The sequence below is a fragment of the Oncorhynchus mykiss genome, chromosome 23, assembly GCF_057628025.1.
Source record: "Oncorhynchus mykiss isolate SJ-2025 chromosome 23, ASM5762802v1, whole genome shotgun sequence".
In the NCBI taxonomy this organism is placed as follows: Eukaryota; Metazoa; Chordata; class Actinopteri; order Salmoniformes; family Salmonidae; genus Oncorhynchus; species Oncorhynchus mykiss.
The window spans coordinates 4,986,514-5,007,319 of NC_143044.1; the positions used below are offsets into that span (position 1 = coordinate 4,986,514).

Sequence of the window (20,806 nt, forward strand, 5' to 3'; positions counted from 1 at the left end):
TGAACAGTGAAACGGCGACTCCGGGATGCTGGCCTTCTAGGCAGACTTCCTCTGTCCAGTGTCTGTGTTCTTTTTCCCATCTTATTATTTTATTTTTATTGGTCAGTCTGAGAGATGTATTTTCCCTTGCAACTCTGCCTAGAAGGCCAGCATCCCGGAGTCGCCTCTCCACTGTTGAAGTTGAGATCGGTGTTTTGAGGGTACTATTTAATGAAGCTGCCAGTTGAGGACTTGTGAGGCATCTGTTTCTCAAACTAGACACTCTAATGTACTTGTCCTCTTGCTCAATTGTGCACTGGGGCATCCCACTCCTCTTTCTATTCTGGTTAGAGGTGGTTTGCGCTGTTCTGTGAAGGGAGTAGTACACAGCATCCAACCAAATGGAGGTTTTTTGGATATAAAAATAATCTTTATGGAACAAAAGGAACATTTAATGTGTAACTGGGAGTCTCGTGAGTGCAAACATCCGAAGATCATCAAAGGTAAGCGATTAATTTTATTGCTTTTTTGACTTTCCTGACCAATCTATTTGGCTGCTAGCTGTTTGTAATGTTTTGTCTGCTGAGAGAGATCTCCTTACATAAACGCTTGGTATGCTTTCCTTGAAATCTGACACGCCAGGTGGATTAACAACAAGCTAAGCTGTGTTTTCAGAACATTATGTGCTATCTGGGGTAGTACAATGGAGCGGTACCGGGTGGACTCTGTTGATCAGCTTCGTCCACACTGTCTCAGCGTTCTTTCCTTGGCATGATAGATAATCACGACAGCTCTGTAACAGCAGAAACATAATGAAACACATGAACATCTGTTTCCTCAGCACCTGAGCTACTTCATTCATTCATTTGCTTATTTATGAATTCCTTTGTTCATCAAACTTGATTTAAAGTACATTTAAAATCGCAACACACTTTACAGTAAAGACATTTTGCTAATTTGTTCATTCATTCACTTGATTTCATTCACCAGGATAGTCCATTCAGTAACAATTGCCACTGCTTTCCTACAAATACTTTCATTTCAATGTGAGATAATTGAATTATTAGTAGTTTCAGTACAATCACTTTTACAAATTAAAAGGTGAACAGTACAATATTTTGTCAGGATTGCTGTCCATTAAAATGCAAAGATGTTACATACATAAATAGTGTTACTAACATATTGATCAAAAGAAGAATAGATAGATGTGCTTTCAATAGAGTGGTTGACAGCTGAAACTATCAATACCTTTTTAGCTATGACAATGGAAGGTCTCTCGAAGGGCGTCTTCTTGGCCATCTCCAGCAGCAGCCTCTTCAACTTCCTGGGCATAGCCAGTTTTTGGTTGGCTGACAGATTGAACTTGGCAGTGGCCCATAGGATGGCAGCCACCCCATAGACACAGGCCTGAACATACAGACAGATGAAACCCACTTAATCAGTATTCAGAAACATCTACTTGATGGAAATAAACATTTATTTTTTTAAAAGTCAGAAGTTGAGGCAAACCTTTTCAGTTACGATTCCATGCTCCTGGAATTCAGGCGCCAGATAAAATGCATCACAGGATCCTACAATAACATTCATGTTTAATTATTGAATGAAATAACATTTCAAATAAGTATTTCCTCAGACACTTTGCGCAAGAGCACTTTTGAATATTTTAACTCAAAACAGTTGTAAATAAACAGAGACAAAGAATATATGGAAAGTGCTGAAGTAACTTTATAATTCCAGACAGAGACAATTGCTGACTACTGTGGATAAGCAAAAAGAGCCATACCTGTGTTTTTAGGTTTCAAGAAGAGAACTTCTCCCTCACAACCCACGTACACTGTGTCCAAGCATAAGTATGCTTTCAGAGAGGAAATAAAGAAAATGAAGAATAAAGAACAGTAGGCCTTAGAGGTTAATACATTTGTAAAATGTATGTCAAACTAAACAAAGTTTTGAAGGATTTATTGCCACTGCAATTTTGACGTTTCTCATAATAATTTTATCAACAGAAAAGTGGTTTACAGAGACCAGAGAAGGTGATGGATTGGATGCTTACTGCTTAGTAAATAATGTAATTGGTTTACACAGAGCAGAGTATCAGTGGCTGGTAGACAGATGTGTCACTAACCTGGGTAGTCTATGTACGTCTGCAGTGTGGAGAGGCAGGTATGACACAGGGCCCATAGCTCATTAACAGACCATCTCTGCCCACTCCGTGTGAGTAGATCCCTCAGAGAGATCCACTATGTCACAATCAATCACAAACACTGTTAACATCTCCCTCCCTCCCAAAGGGCACACTACAGTAGAAAAATAAGTGCCGGTTTCCTTGACCCAGATTGAGCCTATTCCTGGACTAAAAAGCATGCTCAATGGAAAATCACCACTGAAAATTATTTTTAGTCCAGAAATAGGCTTAATCTGGGCTGGTAAAATCAGCCTGAAAAGTTGAAACAAGGCATTTTCTGAAACAAAGGCATTTAAAACTATGTACAGTGTATTCGGAATGTATTCCGACCCCTTTACTTTTTCCACATTTTGTTACCTTACAGCCTATTCTAAAATATCCCTCATCAATCTACATACAATAAGCCATAACGGCAAAGCAAAAGCAGGTTTTTAGACATTTCTGCAAATGTATTATTAAAAAAAAACTTAAATACCACATTTACAGAAGTATTCACACTCTTTACTTGCTGAAGAACCTTTGACAGCAATCACAGCCTCGAGCCTTCTTGGGTATGACACTAGAAGCTTGGCACACCTGTATTTGGGGAGTTTCTCTCATTCTTATCTGTAGATCCTCTCAAACTCTGTCAGGTCGGATGGGGAGTATCGCTGCACAGCTATTTTCAGGTCTCTCCAGAGATGTTTAATCAGGTTCAAGATCAGGCTCTGGCTGGGCCACGAAGCCACTCCTGTCCCGAAGCCACTCCTGTGTTGTCTTGATTATGTGCTTAGGGTCATTGTCCTGTTGGAAGGGGAACCTTCCCCCCAGTCTGCGGTCCAGAGTGCTCTAGAGCAGGTTTTCAACAAGGATCTCTCTGTACTTTGCTCAGTTCATCTTTGCCTTGATCCTGACTAGTTTCCCAGTCCCTGCTGCTGAAAAACATCCCCACAGCATGATGCTGCCACAACCATACTTCCCCGTAGGGATGGTGCCAGGTTTCCTATTTTGGCAAACTCCAAGCGGTCTGTCATGTGCCTTTTACGGAGGAGTGGCTTCCATCTGGCCACACGACCATAAAGGCCTGAATGGTGGAGTACTGCAGAGATGGTTGTCCTTCTAGAAGGTTTTCCCATCTCCACAGAGGAACTCTGGAGCTCTGTCAGAGTGACCATCGAGATCTTGTTCACCTGCCTGACCAAGCCCCCTTACCCCAGATCTGTGCCTCACCACAATCCTGTCTCAGAGCTCTACGGACAATTCCTTCAACCTCATGGCTTGGTTTTTGCACTGACATGCACTGTCAACTGTGGGACCTTTTATAGACAGGTGTGTGCCTTTCCAAATCATGTCCAATTAATTTAATTTACCACAGGTGGACTCCAATCAAGCTGTAGAAACATCTCAAGGATGATCAATGGAAACAGGGTGCACCTGAGCTCAATTTCGAGTCTCGAGGCGAAGGGTCTGAATGCCTATGTAAATAAGGTATTTATGTTTTTAATTTGTAATACATTTGCAAAGAACGTCTAGATTGATGAGGATTTTTTTTAAATTAAATACATTTTAGAATAAGGCAGCAACATAACAAAATGTGGAAATAGTCAAGGGGCCTGAATACTTTCCGAATGCACTGTTGTCACGCCCTGACCTCGGAGGGTCCCCAGTCCGGGGCCCGCGACGAGGGTCCCCAGTCCGGGGTCGGGGACGAGGGTTCCCGCACCAGAGGTGCCACCAAAGTGGGGTGAGCCAGTGGTGGAGCGGGATCTGCGTCCCGCATCTGAGCCGCCACCGCGGGCGGATAAATGCCCACCCAGACCCTCCCCTATAGGTTCAGGTTTTGCGTATGGAGTCCGCACCTTTGAGGTGGGGTACTGTCCCGCCCTGACCTTAGAGATCCTTTTTATATCTCTATTTGGTTTGGACAGGGTGTGATTTGGGGTGGGTATTCTATGTTCTATTATTTGTATATTTTGGCCGGGTAGGGTTCTCAATCATGGACAGCTGTCTATCGTTGTCTCTGATTGAGAACCATACTTAGGTAGCCCTTTTTTTTGTGTGTCTTTGTGGGAAGTTGACTTTGTTTATGGCACATAGCCTTTAGCTTCACGGTTTGTTTTGTAGTGTTTATTGTTTTGTTCGGCGTCTTTTCAAATAAAGAAGAAAATGTAAGCTCACCAGGCTGCGCCTTGGTCCAGTTCATTCAACAGCCGTGACAACTGTAGATGCTCAAAGCAGATCAATTAAATAATTTAGTGGAATTTAGACTTGAACTCACCTCATCTTGTGATTCTTCATTGAGGCACAGCATGCTTTTAGTCATGTGATTATTTGGAGTGTAAAGGTTTGAGTTTAAAGTCATGTTGCAGGCAGAGTCAACCGACACTTCTGGGTCTTGAGCTGGGCGGGCCAAAGTGGGATCATCACGTGTTCCACTTTGACCGTCTGAATCTGTTTTATCGCCACATCTGGGCATGTGAGAATGTCTGTCCCCTTCTGACATCTCATTGTCTCTCACTGAGCCCCATTGCTTGGAGTCACTGCACTCATAAGGGGCTGTCTCTCTATCCCCTCTCTTGCTCCAAACAGACCCGTGCCCCATGCATTCCTCAGCTCCTATCTCCGTGAGGTCCGATACATTGACACTGATATCCTCGTGGGGCGTTGGCGGGTGTGTGGGTGGATTATTGGAGTCTGGGACAGAGCAGGAACGATTCAGAACCCCCCTCACCCTCCCAGCCCTCTCCTGAGCCCTCCTTCGTACAGGGGAACTGTTCTGAGATCTGCTATCCAACTGCGAACCAAACACGTCCTCCTCTATGACACATCCATCCTCTTCCACATCCCCCATACCATCAGCCCACAGGGTGGAGTCCCAGGACCCACATACGTGATGTCGGAGAGTTCCATTGGGATCGTTTGGGTCTGGATTCTCAGCCGTGGTGTCTGAGACAATGCACTGGTCTTTGAAGCTACTGTCCTCAGAGCTGATGCTCTTGTGGAGCTGCCAGTTGGGTTGGGGCTGCTGCCATCGAGCCTCCCAAGAGCCATCCCACCCATCTGTGGATGGTGGATGGATACACAGTTAGTATGGTTATGGCCACAGCGGACTACAATAGAAATTGATGTTTAAATAGAAATACACAAAGGCAAACCTTGAAATGTTGCAACGGATTCGATTGACAGGACTCTTCTTCCTATAGAAGAGAGTTTCCGGCACAGGACTGTGGAAGAGGTATGTTCTAGCTTTTCCTCTGCAAGGGATAGGATGTCCTGAGGGTGAGATACATATAATATTGTAGCGATATTAGCTAACACAAACATACGTATTCTATGAAGCAACTTGTCTTTATTACGTTTCGTTTCATCGTTGATGCTTCAATGTTGAGGACTCAGTGTTGAAACAGTTTAATTTGTTTCCCAAAAGAAAATACATCCTGTAACTGGTATACACTTAATGTTAAAGTTTTATCCCCTGTGTAGAGTTCTGGTTTCATGCATGACTGTGACATCATCCATTCTTTCTGCTTTTCCCTATCTGCATTGCACTGTCATTGCTCTTCCACACGGTGCTGCTCATGTTCACTGTCTGTGCACATCTACAGTATTACAGTTGCATATCAGTTTGTCATGTCTCTTGTATCTGTTTGCCAAAGGGTCTATAGTAGGCTTGTTACTATTCATACTTCTACTACTACTATTGATAGTGCTATCATTACTACTTGAGAGAAAATCCATTCGGATATTTCTTACACCATATTACCTGTAATAATTTGTATAATAAGAGTGTAAAGGCAGCACTCCATTAAAGGTCATCCATGATGGTGACCTTACCTGGGGGTGTGGCCTGTCCTCTGGCCCCTTCTCCTGCATCTGCTCCAGCAGTCTCTGAATCTCCTCCCCCAGCTCTGCCTCCAGTTCTGGCTCAATGACAAAGTCCAGCGCAGCAGAGAGGGTGGAACCTAGAGAGTACATGTGTCCCTGGAGGAGACACAGAACAGAACAGAACTGACCCCTAGAACCAGACACATGCAATTGTTTATCATAAAATATAACGACTAGACACTGCTTAGACATGTTGACACTGCTTGGACATGTTTGCCTTCAACCATATGGGATTTAGAACATCAAATATGTGTCATTTATGATCTCGTGTCAGCACCTTGTGTACCAAACAAACGGCCATAAAGCACTACTGTATCCCGTGATCACTGTAACCTCACATTATTAGTATAGGTAGCACAAGTCCTTCGGGCAACTCTGTGGGGTCTTACTGGAAACCGAGCCTAGTTGGCATGCGGTTGGTTGAGGAAGTAATTCACCGGGCCATTAAGAAGTAAATAAAGCTCCGGCAGGCCAAGGCCAAGTTGCTCCCTCATTTGACCACCCTCAGATTAATCATGTCTGGCAGGCAATGTATTCTGGGGCCTTAACTAACAAACACATAATCATCCCTCTATATTGCCTTGGATCTCATCTCATTGGATGAAAGGCTGCAATACCAGGAGTCAGTGGAGATGAAATTACAGCACGTAAATGGGGAATTTCACCAGAGCCTGTCTCTTTGTATGCCGTGAGAGTTCCCTTTTCTTGTGCTTTACTTGGGGGAATGGAGCTCTTTGTTGCAATTATGGCTTACTTGTTGGCTCCTGAAAGAATCCGAACTAGGTGTTTTTTAGGCCAAATCTCAGACAAGATACAAGATTCCAAACAAATAAAAGGAATGCGACCCGTACTTATGTGTTGGATATGGGAAAGGCAGAAGATCCAGATCTCAAAGTGTGACACATAACAAAAATAGTTAGCTGAAGCCTCTCTAAGTCAAAATGTCTGTCTCACATAAACAGAGCCAACATGTTAAATCCACCAGCTGGGGTGTGTGCAAGCAGGTCCCAGCGATCCCAGCGATAGAAATAGAATTACTATAATTAATGACATTTCTAATGCCTCAGCTGCTCCCACTTGGAGCACATACATTGGAAGACCAGATAAATTAGACAAACATAGACACACAATGGTTTATTTAGTACTCAATGACACACACATTAAAGCTGCAAAATTGATCAACTGATAAATGTAGACTAGGCAGGAAATCAATTTATAGGGTTACATGGTTACAATGAGTGACAACGCAGAGGGAGAAATTACAGAGAATTACAGAGAAGATTGAGGGAGATCTGAATTAAAATAAGTGAACGCGAGACGAGAGCGAGAAAGAGATTATTATTTATTTATTAGCACTGACTTTGCTTATAGCTACAGTACTTTATTGAGGGAAACAATGTACTTACTATGACTGCGATATGTGGTTGTCCCACCTAGCTATCTTAAGATGAACACACTAACTGTAAGTCACTCCGGATAAGAGCGTCTGCTAAATGACTCACATGTAAAAGTAAATGTAACGAGTTAATGAGACAGAATGTGAGCGATACTAAGAGAGTGAAATCCTTTCTTAGTGAGACATATTGTTATCTTCTGTATTTGCTGCTAAACATAGAGAGGATATAGATTTCTTTGATTTCTCCCATGTTTGTTTTGAGCATCTGCTACAGTGAGAGGCAATACAGACTGGGAAGTAGCCTTTCATAGTGAAATAATCCACTTACCTCAAAGGTACTGCCAGTCTTGTCAAACTCTGGAGGTATAAACGATCCCTCAGGATCATCTGCAAGACAAGCATTCAAAAGTATATCTAAAAATGTTTTTAATTAGGCAAGCCAATTAAGAACAAATTCTTATTTACAATGATGGCCTACCGGGGAACAGTGGGTTAACTGTCTTGTTCGGGGGTCGAAGGACAGATTTTTACCTTGTCAGCTCTGATTTCGATCGAGCAACTTTTCAGTTACTGGCACAATGCTCTAACCACTCGGCTACCCGTCGAGTGTGTAATAAACATTTTATTATATGAGGTAGGCCTACTGCCCCCCCAAAATATGATGGTGCTAAGCCAACGAAACCACTTGTAACCAGTCATCGACATAATTCAGTCCAGCAGAATTAGCACACAACAACACAGCTCGTATTTTTTTTAAATAAATGTGTTATTACATGTGGTGTTGGTATCGGTCTTAATTGACAATATGTTGCCTATTATAAAACCATGTGCTAAGCCACAACACATTAAGAACACCTGCTCTTTCTATGACATAGGGTTTTTCACGCTCAACAGTTCCCTGTGTGTATCAAGAATGGTCCACCACCCAAAGGACATCCAGCCAACATGACACAACTGTGGGAAGCATTGGAGTCAACATGGGCCAGCATCCCTGTCAAACTATTTGGAAACAACTCAATATTTGGAAAGGTGTTCCTAATGTTTGAAATGTCCTCTCACCGTCAACACCGTTTATTGTCAGCAAACTTAACACTTGTAAATATTTGTATGAACATAACAAGATTCAACAACTGGAGACATACACTGAACAAGTTCCACAGACATGTGACTAACAGAAATTGAATAATGTGTCCCTGAACCAAGGGGGGGTCAAAATCAAAAGTAACAGTCAGTATCTGGTGAGGCCACCAGCTGCATTAAGTACTGCAGTCCATCTCCTCGTCATGGACTGCACCAGATTTGTCCATTCTTGCTATGAGATGTTACCCCACTCTTCCACCAAGGCACCTGCAAGTTCTGGGTGGAATTTCTGGGGGAGAATGGCCCTAGTCCTCACCCTCCGATCCAACAGGTGGGATTGAGATCTGGGCTCTTCGCCGGCAATGACAGAATACTGACATTCCTGTCTTGCAGGAAATCACGCACAGAATGAGAAGTATGGCTGGTGGCATTGTCATGCTGGAGGGTCATGTCAGGATGAGCCTGCAGGAAGGGTACCACAAGAGGGTGGAGGATGTTTTCCCTGTAATGCACAGCGTTGAGATTGCCTGCAATGACAAGCTCAGTCCGATGATCCTGTGACACACCGCCCCAGAAGATGATGGACCCTCCACCTCCAAATCAATCCCACTCCAGAGTACAGGCCTCGGTGTAACGCTCATTCCTTCGACGATAAACGCAAATCCGACCATCAACCCTGGAGAGACAAAACCGTGACTTGTCAGTGAAGAGCACTTTTTGCCAGTCCTGTCTGGTCCAGCAACGGTGGGTTTGTGCCCATAAGCGACGTTGTTGCCGGTGATGTGTGGTGAGGACCTGCCTTACAACAGGCCTACAAGCCCTCAGTCCAGCCTCTCTCAGCCTATTGTGAACATTCTGCGCACTGATGGAGTGATTGTGGGTTCCTGATGTAACTCGGGCAGTTGTTGTTGCCATCCTGCACCTGTCCCGCAGGTGTGATGTTCGGATGTACCGATCCTGTGCAGGTGTTGATACACGTGGTCTGCCACTGCGAGGACGATCAGTTTTCTGTCCTGTCTCCCTGTAGCGCTGTCTTAGGCGTCTCACAGTACGGACATTGAAATGTATTGCCCTGGCCACATCTGCAGTCCTCATGCCTCCTTGTAGCATGCCTAAGGCACGTTCACGCAGATGAGCAGGAACCCTGGACATCTTTCTTTGGTGTTTTTCCAGAGTCAGTAGAAAAGCCTCTTTATAGTGTCCTAAGTTTTCATAACTGTGACCTTAATTGCCTACCGTCAGTAAGCTGTTAGTGTCTTAACGTCCGTTCCACAGGTTCATTAATTGTTTATGGTTCATTGAACAAGCATGGGAAACAGTGTTTAAACCCTTTACGATGAAGATCTGTGAAGTTATATGGATTTTTACGAATTATTTTTTATTGCTGAGTTTATATTATTCAATAGCTCAGAGACAAACCCAGACTAATGAGACTGCAGCTAACTCCTGATCAAAGCCTTGGTGTCACGATGCGGAGCCTTTTCAGTCTTAAGTAGGCCATTGTTTGTGCTGGGTTGAAAGTAGGGATAATGCCTCTTCCCACAGCTAGAGACTGTTTAGTAGGTCAGGTCTAGATTTGGGGCTTGTGAAGTTGACCATGCGGTTGAATTTTAACAGTGAGGAGGCAACAATGCAGATCTGGTTCTTTATGCCCAGAGTGAGACTTTTTATTAGCAAAGTGAGGATTAGACTTAGCATAGCCGACGAGACTGTACAAGTACAGTGGCAAGAAAAGGTATGTGAACCCTTTGGAAATACCTGGATTTCTGCATAAATTGGTCGTAAAATTTGATATGATCTTCATCTACGTCACAACAATAGGCAAACACAGTCTGCTTAAACTAATAACACACAAACAATTCCACATTTTCATGTCTTTATTGAACACACCATTCACCATTCACAGTGCAGGGTGGAAAAAAGTATGTGAACCCTTGGATTTAATAACCGGTTGACCCTCCTTTGGCAGCAATAACCTCAACCTCAACGTTTTCTGTAGTTGCGGATCAGACCGGCCCAATGGTCAGGAGGAATTTTGGACCATTCCTCCTTACAAAACTGTTTCAGTTCAGCTTCAATTGGCAGACAGATAGCCTTACATTCTCCTGCAAAATGTCTTGAAAAACTTGGGAATTCCTTTTTCCGTTTATGATAGCAAGCTGTCCAGGCCCTGAGGCAGCAAAGCAGCCCCAAACCACGATTCTCTCTCCGCCATACTTTACAGTTGGGATGAGGTTTTGATGTTGGTGTGCTGTGCCTTTTTTTTCTCCACAGATAGTGTTGTGTGTTCCTTCCAAACAACTCAGCTGTAGTATCATCTGTCCACATAATATTTTGCCAGTAGCCCAGTGGAACATTCAGGTGCACTTTTGCAAACTTCAGATGTGCAGCAATGTTTTTTTAGAGAGCGGTGGCATCTTCCGTGGTGTCCTCCCATTCTTGTTGAGTGTTTTACGTATCGTAGGCTCGTCAACAGAGATGTTAGTATGTTCCAGAGATTTCTGTAAGTCTTTAGCTGACACTCTAGGATTCTTCTTAACCTCATTGAGCATTCTGAACTGTGTTCTTGCAGTCATCTTTGCAGGATGGCCACCCCTATGGAGAGTAGCAACAGTGCTGAACTGTTCTCCATTTACAGACAATTTGTCTTACCGTAGACTGATGAAGATCAAGGCTTTTAGAGATACTTTTGTAACCCTTTCCAGCTTTATGCAAGTCAACAATTCTTAATCTTAGGTCTTCTGAGATCTCTTTTGTTGGAGGCATGGTTCACATCAGGCAATGATTCTTGTGAATAGCAAACTCAAATTTGGTGAGTGTTTTTATAGGGCAAGGCAGCTCTAACCAACATCTCCAATCTCGTCTCATTGATTGGACTCCAGTTTAGCAGACTCCTGACTCCAATTAGCTTTTGGAGAAGTCATTAGCCTAAGGGTTCTCATACTTTTTCCAACCTACACTGTGAATGTTTAAATTATGTATTCAATATAGACAATAAAAATACAATAATTTGTGTGTTATTAGTTTAAGCACACTATGTTTGTCTATTGTTGTGACTTAGATGAAGATCAGATCAAATTGTATGACCAATTTATGCAGAAATCTAGGTCATTCCAAAGGGTTCACATACTTTTTCTTGCCACTGTATTTACAAACAAAAATAAACTGGTGGTTGATCAAAGCCAAACTGAACTGAATCAGTATATTAAAGAAAACCCAGGCTCAATAACGCCTGTCAACGGCAGCATGCCAACCTTACCCTCCCTCTCTCTCTCTCTCAAACAATGAAAGGACAGGGTTTAAATAGGACTACCCATCATGCCTCTGACCAATGAGAACAAGATGTCATTTCACATGATGAAAACTAGCATTCATAAGGAATGAAATACAGAGACATGTTCAGATCGAACTCGATCAAAGTGCTAAACCATGCTTAATGCATAAATATAACATAGGGCTTCAAAGATGACCTTCCCCCCCGGGAATTAGCAACTTCTGCATTACCCATACTCCTTAATAAACTATGCACTCTTGAACGCAACCACCGTATGAAGGTGGAAACTCTGACCAGGTAACGGCCAGATAACCCTCTGTATTAAAGTAATACAAGGTAATAATTTACACTTCTACCTTCACATTTGAATTGTTACACATTATCACAATGTAGTAGTAACGTTTTCTCATCAATTGCATGAACAGAAAGAGTTAGGCTATATTCACTGTAGACGAAACGGCAAGAGATTTTAGCTCCAAACCATCTGAGTTCGACCACCAACTCTAAACTTGTTCCTTTCCTTTCACAGGTGATCAACAATCAAGACATCGGACTTGACTACCCCACATTATTACAATACATGGACTTCTCATAATAGCTTGATTTCTATAATGTGTGTACACAGTACATGACCAGGCAAGACGACTATGTGATGGAGGACATAGGCCAATCATCACAGTACCACCTCTGACTACTGGAGTTATGACTGAGGTGCTCCCAACCCAGGTGGAGGGCAAACCAGAGACACTACAGAGGGTAAGAACGAACGGCCAAGGAGAAGTGAACACTACTGGGTAGAGACAAAGACAGAGGGAAGAGAAGAGAAGAAAGGTCAGAATGGAATTGTGGAGAGGAAGAAAGAGGGGAAAAGGATGTGAAAGGGAGATGGTGAGTGAGGAGGAGCAATCCATAACAAAAGAGGGAAATACCTGTATAAAGTGCTGTTAATTATTTGGTTATAAAAAATGTTTTATTGAATAATGGCAATTGCAAATTCACTCAATCTGAAAATAGCACTTTACTCTATTCCAGGTGCATCAACAGCTACAAGGTAAGGCCAAATCACAAGTTAGCTCGGTCTATAATATAACAAGAGAGGCAAACACATACATATTGTAGAAAGGAGACTACAGTGAATTCAATGAGTGAAGGAATGTACTCCCTGCTGTCGTGACGTTGTATTAGTTAAATGTGACTGTTGTCTGTCGAATGATTAAAAGTTTCTGAATCAAGCAATTATTAACTCATTAACCTGAGGCACCATAGGAAAACTAGTTTTTATTGAGTTTCTATTTCCCAAATTAACTCAAAGAATATCAGAATATCGATTTTACAACAGTCGCTAATTAACCAGTTAACTCTACCATTCTCGTTCTGAACATCATATAGCCCGTGAATCTGCACGGACCCGGGTCTCACCAATGAGTTAGTACCACACCAATAGTTGAATATTTACTTACTAAAAAGCAAAAATTATGATAAAAGATACATATAGACAAAACACATTATAGGCTATTGATTAGAACTTAGTATAACGGGCCAATACACTATGGCGCGTGTTACCCAAAATGGGGACTTCAAAGAGAGAGAGAAAAAAGAAAGTACACGAGAAATATACATTTGGGTGAATTTGTCAGCTATGCTTATTCTAAACCTAGCCTTGCACCAAACTGCCGCTCTTATGGGTCAGAATATAATGATGTAATTACGTGGGGATGATCTCTGAGGATTCTCTGCGTGGACCTTTCAGCTGCTCGATGACGCACTTCTCCTGCGCACCTCTCTGATCGTTCTCCCGATGTCCATGTCCTTTTGGCTTAGGAGTCTGTTCCCTCACTCTTGCTATGGAAGTGGTCTTCTGAGGACAGACAGCTCTGTAGCTCAGAGCTCACAGCATAGGAATGAAACCTTTTAGATACCACGATTCGCTGAGATTGGATGCTAAGGGGGTCCGGCTTGAATTCACCCGCTTAGACACAGCTACTCATCCGTAGCTTGGGTAGAAAATGATTTCTTTGTATTCAAACTTGTGTTGCGTTCTGGGTTCATTGACTTTTTAGACCTTGGCTGCAGCTTGGGTCACGTAGTCCTCTCTGTAAATTCTATACTCACAGGTTTTATACCCTTGGGTCAGAAAGAGGGTGTAACCGCCTTTAGGGCAATTCTCTGGGCGTACCAAGTTAATGAGGCAAGGTCTAGATTTTACTCAAATCCAATTTTAAACAACTAACTTAACATTTCATCTTTACCAAAACATTCCCTTTGATTTGGACATTTTCCACACAACGTACAATGTATAAACATCAAACATATACTAGGAAAACTTTTCACGTTACAATGTATTCGTAATAACGTCATCTATTAACCTTTAATATCAAAACAAAAATGACACACGCCAAGGGAAATAAGACCAAGGATCCTGGTAACAGTCAGGATACTGTCCGGCACCGTCCAAGAGCGGGCGACAGACCAATCTTTTGGTCTGTAGTCAGTCGTGTCAACTAAAGGTGCCTCATCCCGTACGCTAAGATCAACAGTCATGGGTCCCTCGTACTGGATTTGGTTTTGAACGGCTTGTGGTAACTCAAGGGAACGTTTAGCAAAAGCGTCCGGCATTTCAATCTCGGTGTCTATCCTGTCGTCGGGAAGTTGGTAAAGAGCGAGGTCGTCTATGTGAATAATCACCCCCTCTGGTACCTTAACAAAAACAGTCTGGTTGGGGAGGTTCAATTGGGTGATAGAGTCATGACGTTCGTAAGTCATAGTGGCGGACGCAAACGTTGTGTTGACCAACCATCGGTTCCCTACCACCTCCACTTGTGTGGTGGTGGCCCCATCCCTGGCTCTACAGCGTTCTTCGCTGGTGATAGCTTTAATACCACAATGGCGCTCAGTGTTATCTATGACAAGCGGTTTGCAAGGACAGAGGTAGTGGACATCTTTAGTTACACATTAACAGGTTAGGGGTGAGATAGAAATCTGGGTTGTTTTCCTGGTAAGCTACAACTGGGGGCGTGGCAATCTTTACGTGGGTACTGTCGCGCCAAAATCCTACATTGAGAACTGTTTTCAATCTGTAGACATTCTCCAGTTCAACAACCAGCAACGTCAGTAACAATCCCACTTCATTATGACCAACATCAACGTGTATTGGGATGGCTGACCCCAGACTATAGTCCAAATGTGACTGTAATGGCCTTATCGTGGTTGAAGTAGCTGAGGTCAATATGTTGTGCACCATTGAGAGGGGCACTAGATATGAGGGGATTCTATTCATGGCCAAGTGGTCCATAGAAGAGCTAACTTCACGGAGAAAATCCTCCAGTAACAATCGAACCAATTGGACATGGGCATAGTCATGGTTCATGACCTCTGCTAGCTTTCCTACAGACAGGATAGTTTTGTTCAGGAGAGTAGCGTGTGTGTTGACCACCAGAATAGTGTCCTGGAGAGACTTTCCCACATGTTGCAACCTGAGGGCCTGTGCCTTCATCTGCTGCTGGATAAGTGGCATTCAGTAATCTCCCTAACATTCCTCTTGACTGTGGCTAGACTGACTGCGTTGACGGCAGTGGTACCTAGGGCAAATAGTGACCCTACGGCTGCCCCTATCGATAGTAGCACCCAGACTAATCGTTTCTCTCGCCTGGGCTCAGCTAGTTCTGACTGGGTTACTGTGAACTTTTGGAGTTGGGCCAACATATGGGCAGTGTCTAGCTTAATTGCCTGGCTGGTCCAGTCAGCCCCGGCCCAACTCAAATGCGCCGCAGGTGGAATGTGTTGGCGGTACACATTCTCTGCATCTAGGCGGACATACACCCTCTGCGTGTGTACTCTGCAGTTAGTTATAAGGAGTCCTGGGTCGCGGAGAACGATTCCCGTAGGGGGTCAGTTCGTGATTACGTCTGCTGGGTTGGTTTTGACCAGGGCGCAGAGTATCAGGATCAGCCAAAGGAACTCCATCATACAGAAATGCATAATCAGAGATTGTTGGATTATTTAAGTTATTTGTTTTTGTAAACAATGTTTTGACAACTATTTTTCTGGTTTTCTTATTTTGAAACAGTACAGCGCAGGACGATATCAATAGTGTCAACAGATGTATATCTGGTAGCTGGGAAGCAAATAAGAGATGTTAGGTGCAACGTACTGATCTCCTGGAAGGGATCAGCTGAGGGAACTTAAGAATTTTCTCAGTACCTTTGACTTTGCTAAGTTATTATCTATTCGGCTAGCACCTCTTCTATTTCCATGGGGGGAGGGGGGGGGGGGGGGGGGGTGTACAACTTGATTTGGTTCCAGTGTACCCACTTTAATGTGGCGTTTTGTCAACCCTTGCTGATTCTGATCTGGTAAGCTACAGGTGATAGCTTCACCACAATCTCGTGTGGCCGCGGTTTTGCGTATATGTAGTACCACACCTTATCCACGACCTCGAACACCTGGTGTGAGGCCTTTTTGTCGTAATAGGTCTTGTCACCTTCTGCACTTCTTTCCAACTGTCCTTAAGCATACGCAAAGGTAGTCTGGAGATGGTTCCGCAGGTCGGTCCCGTATTGATGAGCCGTGTGGCGGTGGCTGCAGCGACATCTCCCGGTTGGTACAGGAGATGCAGTGGAAGCGTCATTTGCCGGCCCGTCATCATCTCGAAGGGTGTTATTCCTGTAGACCTGTTGCATGTGGCTCTGATCTCCATCAGTACCAATGGGAGTTTGAGGTCCCAACCTTTGTGGTTGGCTGCCACATACTTCCTCAAGATTCTGACGATTGTTTGGTTGCTCCTTTCTACCCTGCCCGAGCTCCTAGGGTGGTATGCGATGTGGAGTTTAGCTTTGACTCCCAGAAGCCTCCGCAGTTCGGTCATTACAGCTGCCGAAAAGTGGGTTCCTCTGTCGCTGTCCACGGTTTCTCCTGGCAGGCCGAAACAACTGAAAACATGGTTTAGCAAAATAACTGCCGTGGTTTCCGCTGTGTTATTGGTCGCCGGCAGGCACTCCACCCACTTTGTGAATGTGCAAGTCACTGTGAGGAGATACTTGTTGCCTCTGGCTGACTTGGCAACTGGTCGAGCTCCAGGGGTAAGACACACCCTTGCGTTGTAGGGGTGCTCTGCAAAGTGGCTTGGAGGGTTGAAACTGGCAGCAAACTAGACACCCCCTCAAGTATTGTGCCTCGTCTTGTTCCATGTGAGGCCAGTAGGCCACCTGTCACAATGTTTGACATGTAGCCTTGACCCCCCTATGACCTCCACGTGGATCGTCGTGGGCATGGGCTATCATTATTCTCCTCTGTGTTTTAGGAACCACCCACCTTCGAGCGGTGTCGGTTTCTGAAACATACACCAGTAGGTAATCTACAAGTGTGAGGTGCTGTTTAGTTGCGTACAGCGAACGCAAGTCGTGTGAACCTGAAAAAGCCAGTTCGGACACTGGGTGGTTGACAGGATCCGACAGGAACGCCATCAAAATGGCGAGGGACTCATCTTGGTGTTGCATTGCTACCAGATCGCTATTCAGGAATGAATGCATTAGCAACACATTATGTTTGTGTGAAGCAGTTTTCTGTGGTGCTACATGGCTATGCGTTACCGCAGACACCATAGCTTCCTCAGTGTTTTTTTTCATCTCGAGCACCAAACACACAAGGGGTGCCGTGAATTGCACCGGATTTCGCCATGCTGTCGGCATGGTCGTTGCCAAGTTTGTCACGAACAGGTGATTTGGAGTGTCCCTTGACTTTCTTCCAATACACCTGTTTGCCGTGTTTGGTGAGGAGGTCATCACAAGCTAGGATGAGCTCTTTGTTTTTTACCTCTTTACCACTTGAAGAAGTCATGTGCTTTTGTTTCCAAAATGGCAAGTGGCATAAGAAGGTGAGTCTCGTGTAGTTTGAATCAGTGCAGATCGCCAGTTCTGACAATTTGTGTTTCACTGCCGTTTGCAGGGTGATCAGCACGCCAGCCACTTCTGCAAACTGGCTGGTCTTGTTGCCAAGCTGAAATTGAAGTGGTTTGCACGGAATGTCGTTGTGCCATACCAATCCCACCCCAGCTTGCAAGTGGTCTAGATGGCGGTAAGAACAGCCATCTACAAATGCCATCGGCATTTCAAGACACACGTTCTCTTCGAAGTAGTGATGGTTCGAAGGCAATGGCAGAGCGATGTCACGCGGGGGTGGTGGAGAGTCGGATTCATCATCACCACAGCGTTGACACACCGCCAAAGCACTGCCCAAAGGCAGGTTTTTCGCTTTTGCGTAGTTGATTACTACATCATGGCTCTGCAGCATCACAAGCCAAGCCGCTATTCTGCTGTTGTGTACAGCACTCTCGTGGATTTGTTGGCTTTTCAGAAAAGTCACAGGCTGGTGACTAGTTTCTATGATCACCTTTTGTCTGCCGACATAACTGGTGAAGTGTTTGATTGCCCAGACTGTCGACAGCAGGGCTTTTTCGCAGAGTATTTGTGTTCAGCAGGGTTGAGTGTTTTGCTCACGTAAGCAACCACACGTTTGTCTTGGTCATATTTTTGGTACAACTGCTAAGGCAGTGCTCTGAGAAACCGACTGAGAAACCGACTTCCAAAAAGAATGTCTTGTCTTTGTTGGGGTATACCAGGCAGGGTGCCTTGCAAAGCTGGTTTTTCAAGGAAGCCACAGCTTCGTTGTGAGTGACATCCCAAACGAATGGGGTGTCAACGGTTTTGACAAGTCGGCGTAGTTTTCAATGAATTGACGGGAGTAATTACATACTCCCATGAACCTGCTCACCTCGTGAAGGTTCGTAGGTGTTTTGATGTTGCGGACTGCCTGGATTCGGTTAGACTGTGGCAGGATGCCCTCGGCACCCACCAGAAGCCCAACATAGTTTACCTTGGTCCTGAACCATTGTCCTTTCATGATGGCCAAGTCTCACTTCTCATGAGAACGTCGTCCACTTAGATTATCGTCCCCCTAGAGGCTGCGTCTGGCATTGCCTTGTGCAGGAAGATGTTGAACTCTGAGGGGGAGTTCGCATACCCGCATGGGCAACAATTGAACCTGAAGAGCTTGTTCGAGAAAGAGAAAACCAACTTGTGTTGGTCACTAGGGTCCACTGTCATGGTCCAGAAACCATTAGCCATGTCGATGGTGGAGAAGTACTTGGCGTTTGCCACCTTTGGCAACTCTTGGTCTAGCTGTGTCATTGGCCAACGAGACAGCAGAACCAGTTGGTTGAGTTCTCTATAGTCAACGGTAAGACGCCATTTATCTGTTGGTTTTAGAACGGGCCACACGGGAGCGCTGTACGTACTGTTACATTCCCCGATTATCCGTTTAGCTAATAAGGACTCGATAATCTCTTGTACCGCTGCGTATGCTGCGAGTGGGATTTTGTATTGTCTAACAAACGTAGGAGTTGCTCCGGTTGGCATAGGAATACGCACCACATGGATACCCGTAACCCCGCAATCCAGTGAGTCTGTTGACCAGATCTCACTGTGGTTGTTAATTCTCTCAACTGATGACGTTAAGTGTCATTGACAAGAGCATCAGCCTCCGACAGTAGTTGTATTACCTGTGCATGGAAACCAGGATATGGTTCGGTGACATTGTACAGGTCTTCATCGGGTGGTGATGGCATGTCACTTTTGGGAGAGTCATCGGTTGTTACCTCACAAGAGTGTACTTTGCATGCAGGAGGAGATGCGATATCATCCTGGAGTATATTAACAGGCTGCTGTCAGAATCGACATCCAGTCTGAACGTTGATGTGTCGTCAAGTGGCAATACGGGAGTGAGTGCGATTGCGTTTGACTGACAAGTAAACAGCGTACCTCCCTCTACATCTAGGTCAAGGGAGGACGGAAGAGGCCCAATCACGGGACCAACCAGTTCAAAATCATGGAAGGAGTAATCGATCAATGTTCCTAGCTGAGTGTGCCGAGAAATGGAAATATCTGCTTGAGTCAGATTTTGTACCAGGAGGTAAGTGGATCTAGCGGTTAGTTCCAACAGCGGGTTGCCATTGATAGTTAGCCCCAAGTCGAATAGTTGCGGAGAGGGTTGGAAGAATGCAGTGTTACCTTCCATCCAGTATCCGGGCGCCAGGTTCAGTCTTACAGAAACCTCAGTGGTTCTTGCCGGAATCAACATAGCGGACTCAGTTATCACCTTGCAAGCTTCAGGAATAGTCTGCCCGGATGCCATTCGCACTGGGTCAAAAGACAAGGCATGTTGGTTTGGCTGCGCCAATGACCAAAGAACTTGGTGTATGGTATCGAGTTTCACACCCAATCTTAACAAAATGTCCGCTCCCACATAGACTGTATGTAGGAGGTCCGCGACAACCAGTAGGTAGTGAGATACTTCCTTGGTTCCAATGCGGATCGATAGCGCACACACCCCTATTGCGTTGAGCGTCGTCTGGGGAGTCGTTCCCAGTGGAAATCTAAACATTTTTGGCACAAGGGAATGGCATTTAGCCGTTTTTGAAATTTCGTTGAACATTTCCAAGCTGATCGCGGATTTTTCTGACAAGGTTGCCAGTCTGGCATGCTCAACCATAGTGCTGTTTAGGCACACGCCACCTATCAGAGGAGGGCGGTAAGTGTCGGCTGGTGAGTCACCCAAGCCACACAGGAAAACCTCATGTTCGGTTAAGTTCCTAGTTGAACTCGCCTTGTCATTTGGCACCAATGGCGGGCTCATGGACAAGTTCACCGGTTTTGCATCAGATGCTGACGTCGAACCCACGTCGTTGCACAATGTATGGCAGGTAGCCTTGGAAGAGTGCGGTGAAGTCAACAGAGTTGGCATAGGTATTTGTGACCAGATTTGATTGGTTTTCTAATGGATTGGAAAAACCAATCAAATCTGGTCACAAATACCTATGCCAAACGGTCAATTAAATCAATCCCAATCAGCATCCGTTCAATTTCGATGCTAGTCACATACACGGGGTGGATCAGTGACACACTTTCGAAGTTGAGTTTAAGTATGAGACGTTTCGTTAGGGGCGAGCAGAGCTTGAGTGAAGCCTCGAAGATTT

At 44.5% G+C, this 20,806-nt stretch overlaps 1 protein-coding gene across 1 annotated transcript in view; it reads right to left on the reverse strand.

The window, feature by feature from the left end:
• The window catches only part of LOC110502312 (kinase non-catalytic C-lobe domain-containing protein 1), a 98,248-nt gene that overhangs the window by 57,759 nt on the left and 19,683 nt on the right, over nt 1–20,806 (reverse strand). The window contains exons 3-11 of the mRNA XM_021580246.3: nt 7,753–7,811; nt 5,978–6,124; nt 5,299–5,416; nt 4,422–5,203; nt 2,105–2,219; nt 1,763–1,834; nt 1,489–1,550; nt 1,228–1,386; nt 695–772 (exon numbers count right to left, since the gene is read on the reverse strand). Of these exons, the coding sequence (XP_021435921.3) occupies nt 695–772; nt 1,228–1,386; nt 1,489–1,550; nt 1,763–1,834; nt 2,105–2,219; nt 4,422–5,203; nt 5,299–5,416; nt 5,978–6,124; nt 7,753–7,811 (1,592 nt within the window). The remainder of the gene's footprint in view (nt 1–694; nt 773–1,227; nt 1,387–1,488; nt 1,551–1,762; nt 1,835–2,104; nt 2,220–4,421; nt 5,204–5,298; nt 5,417–5,977; nt 6,125–7,752; nt 7,812–20,806) is intronic.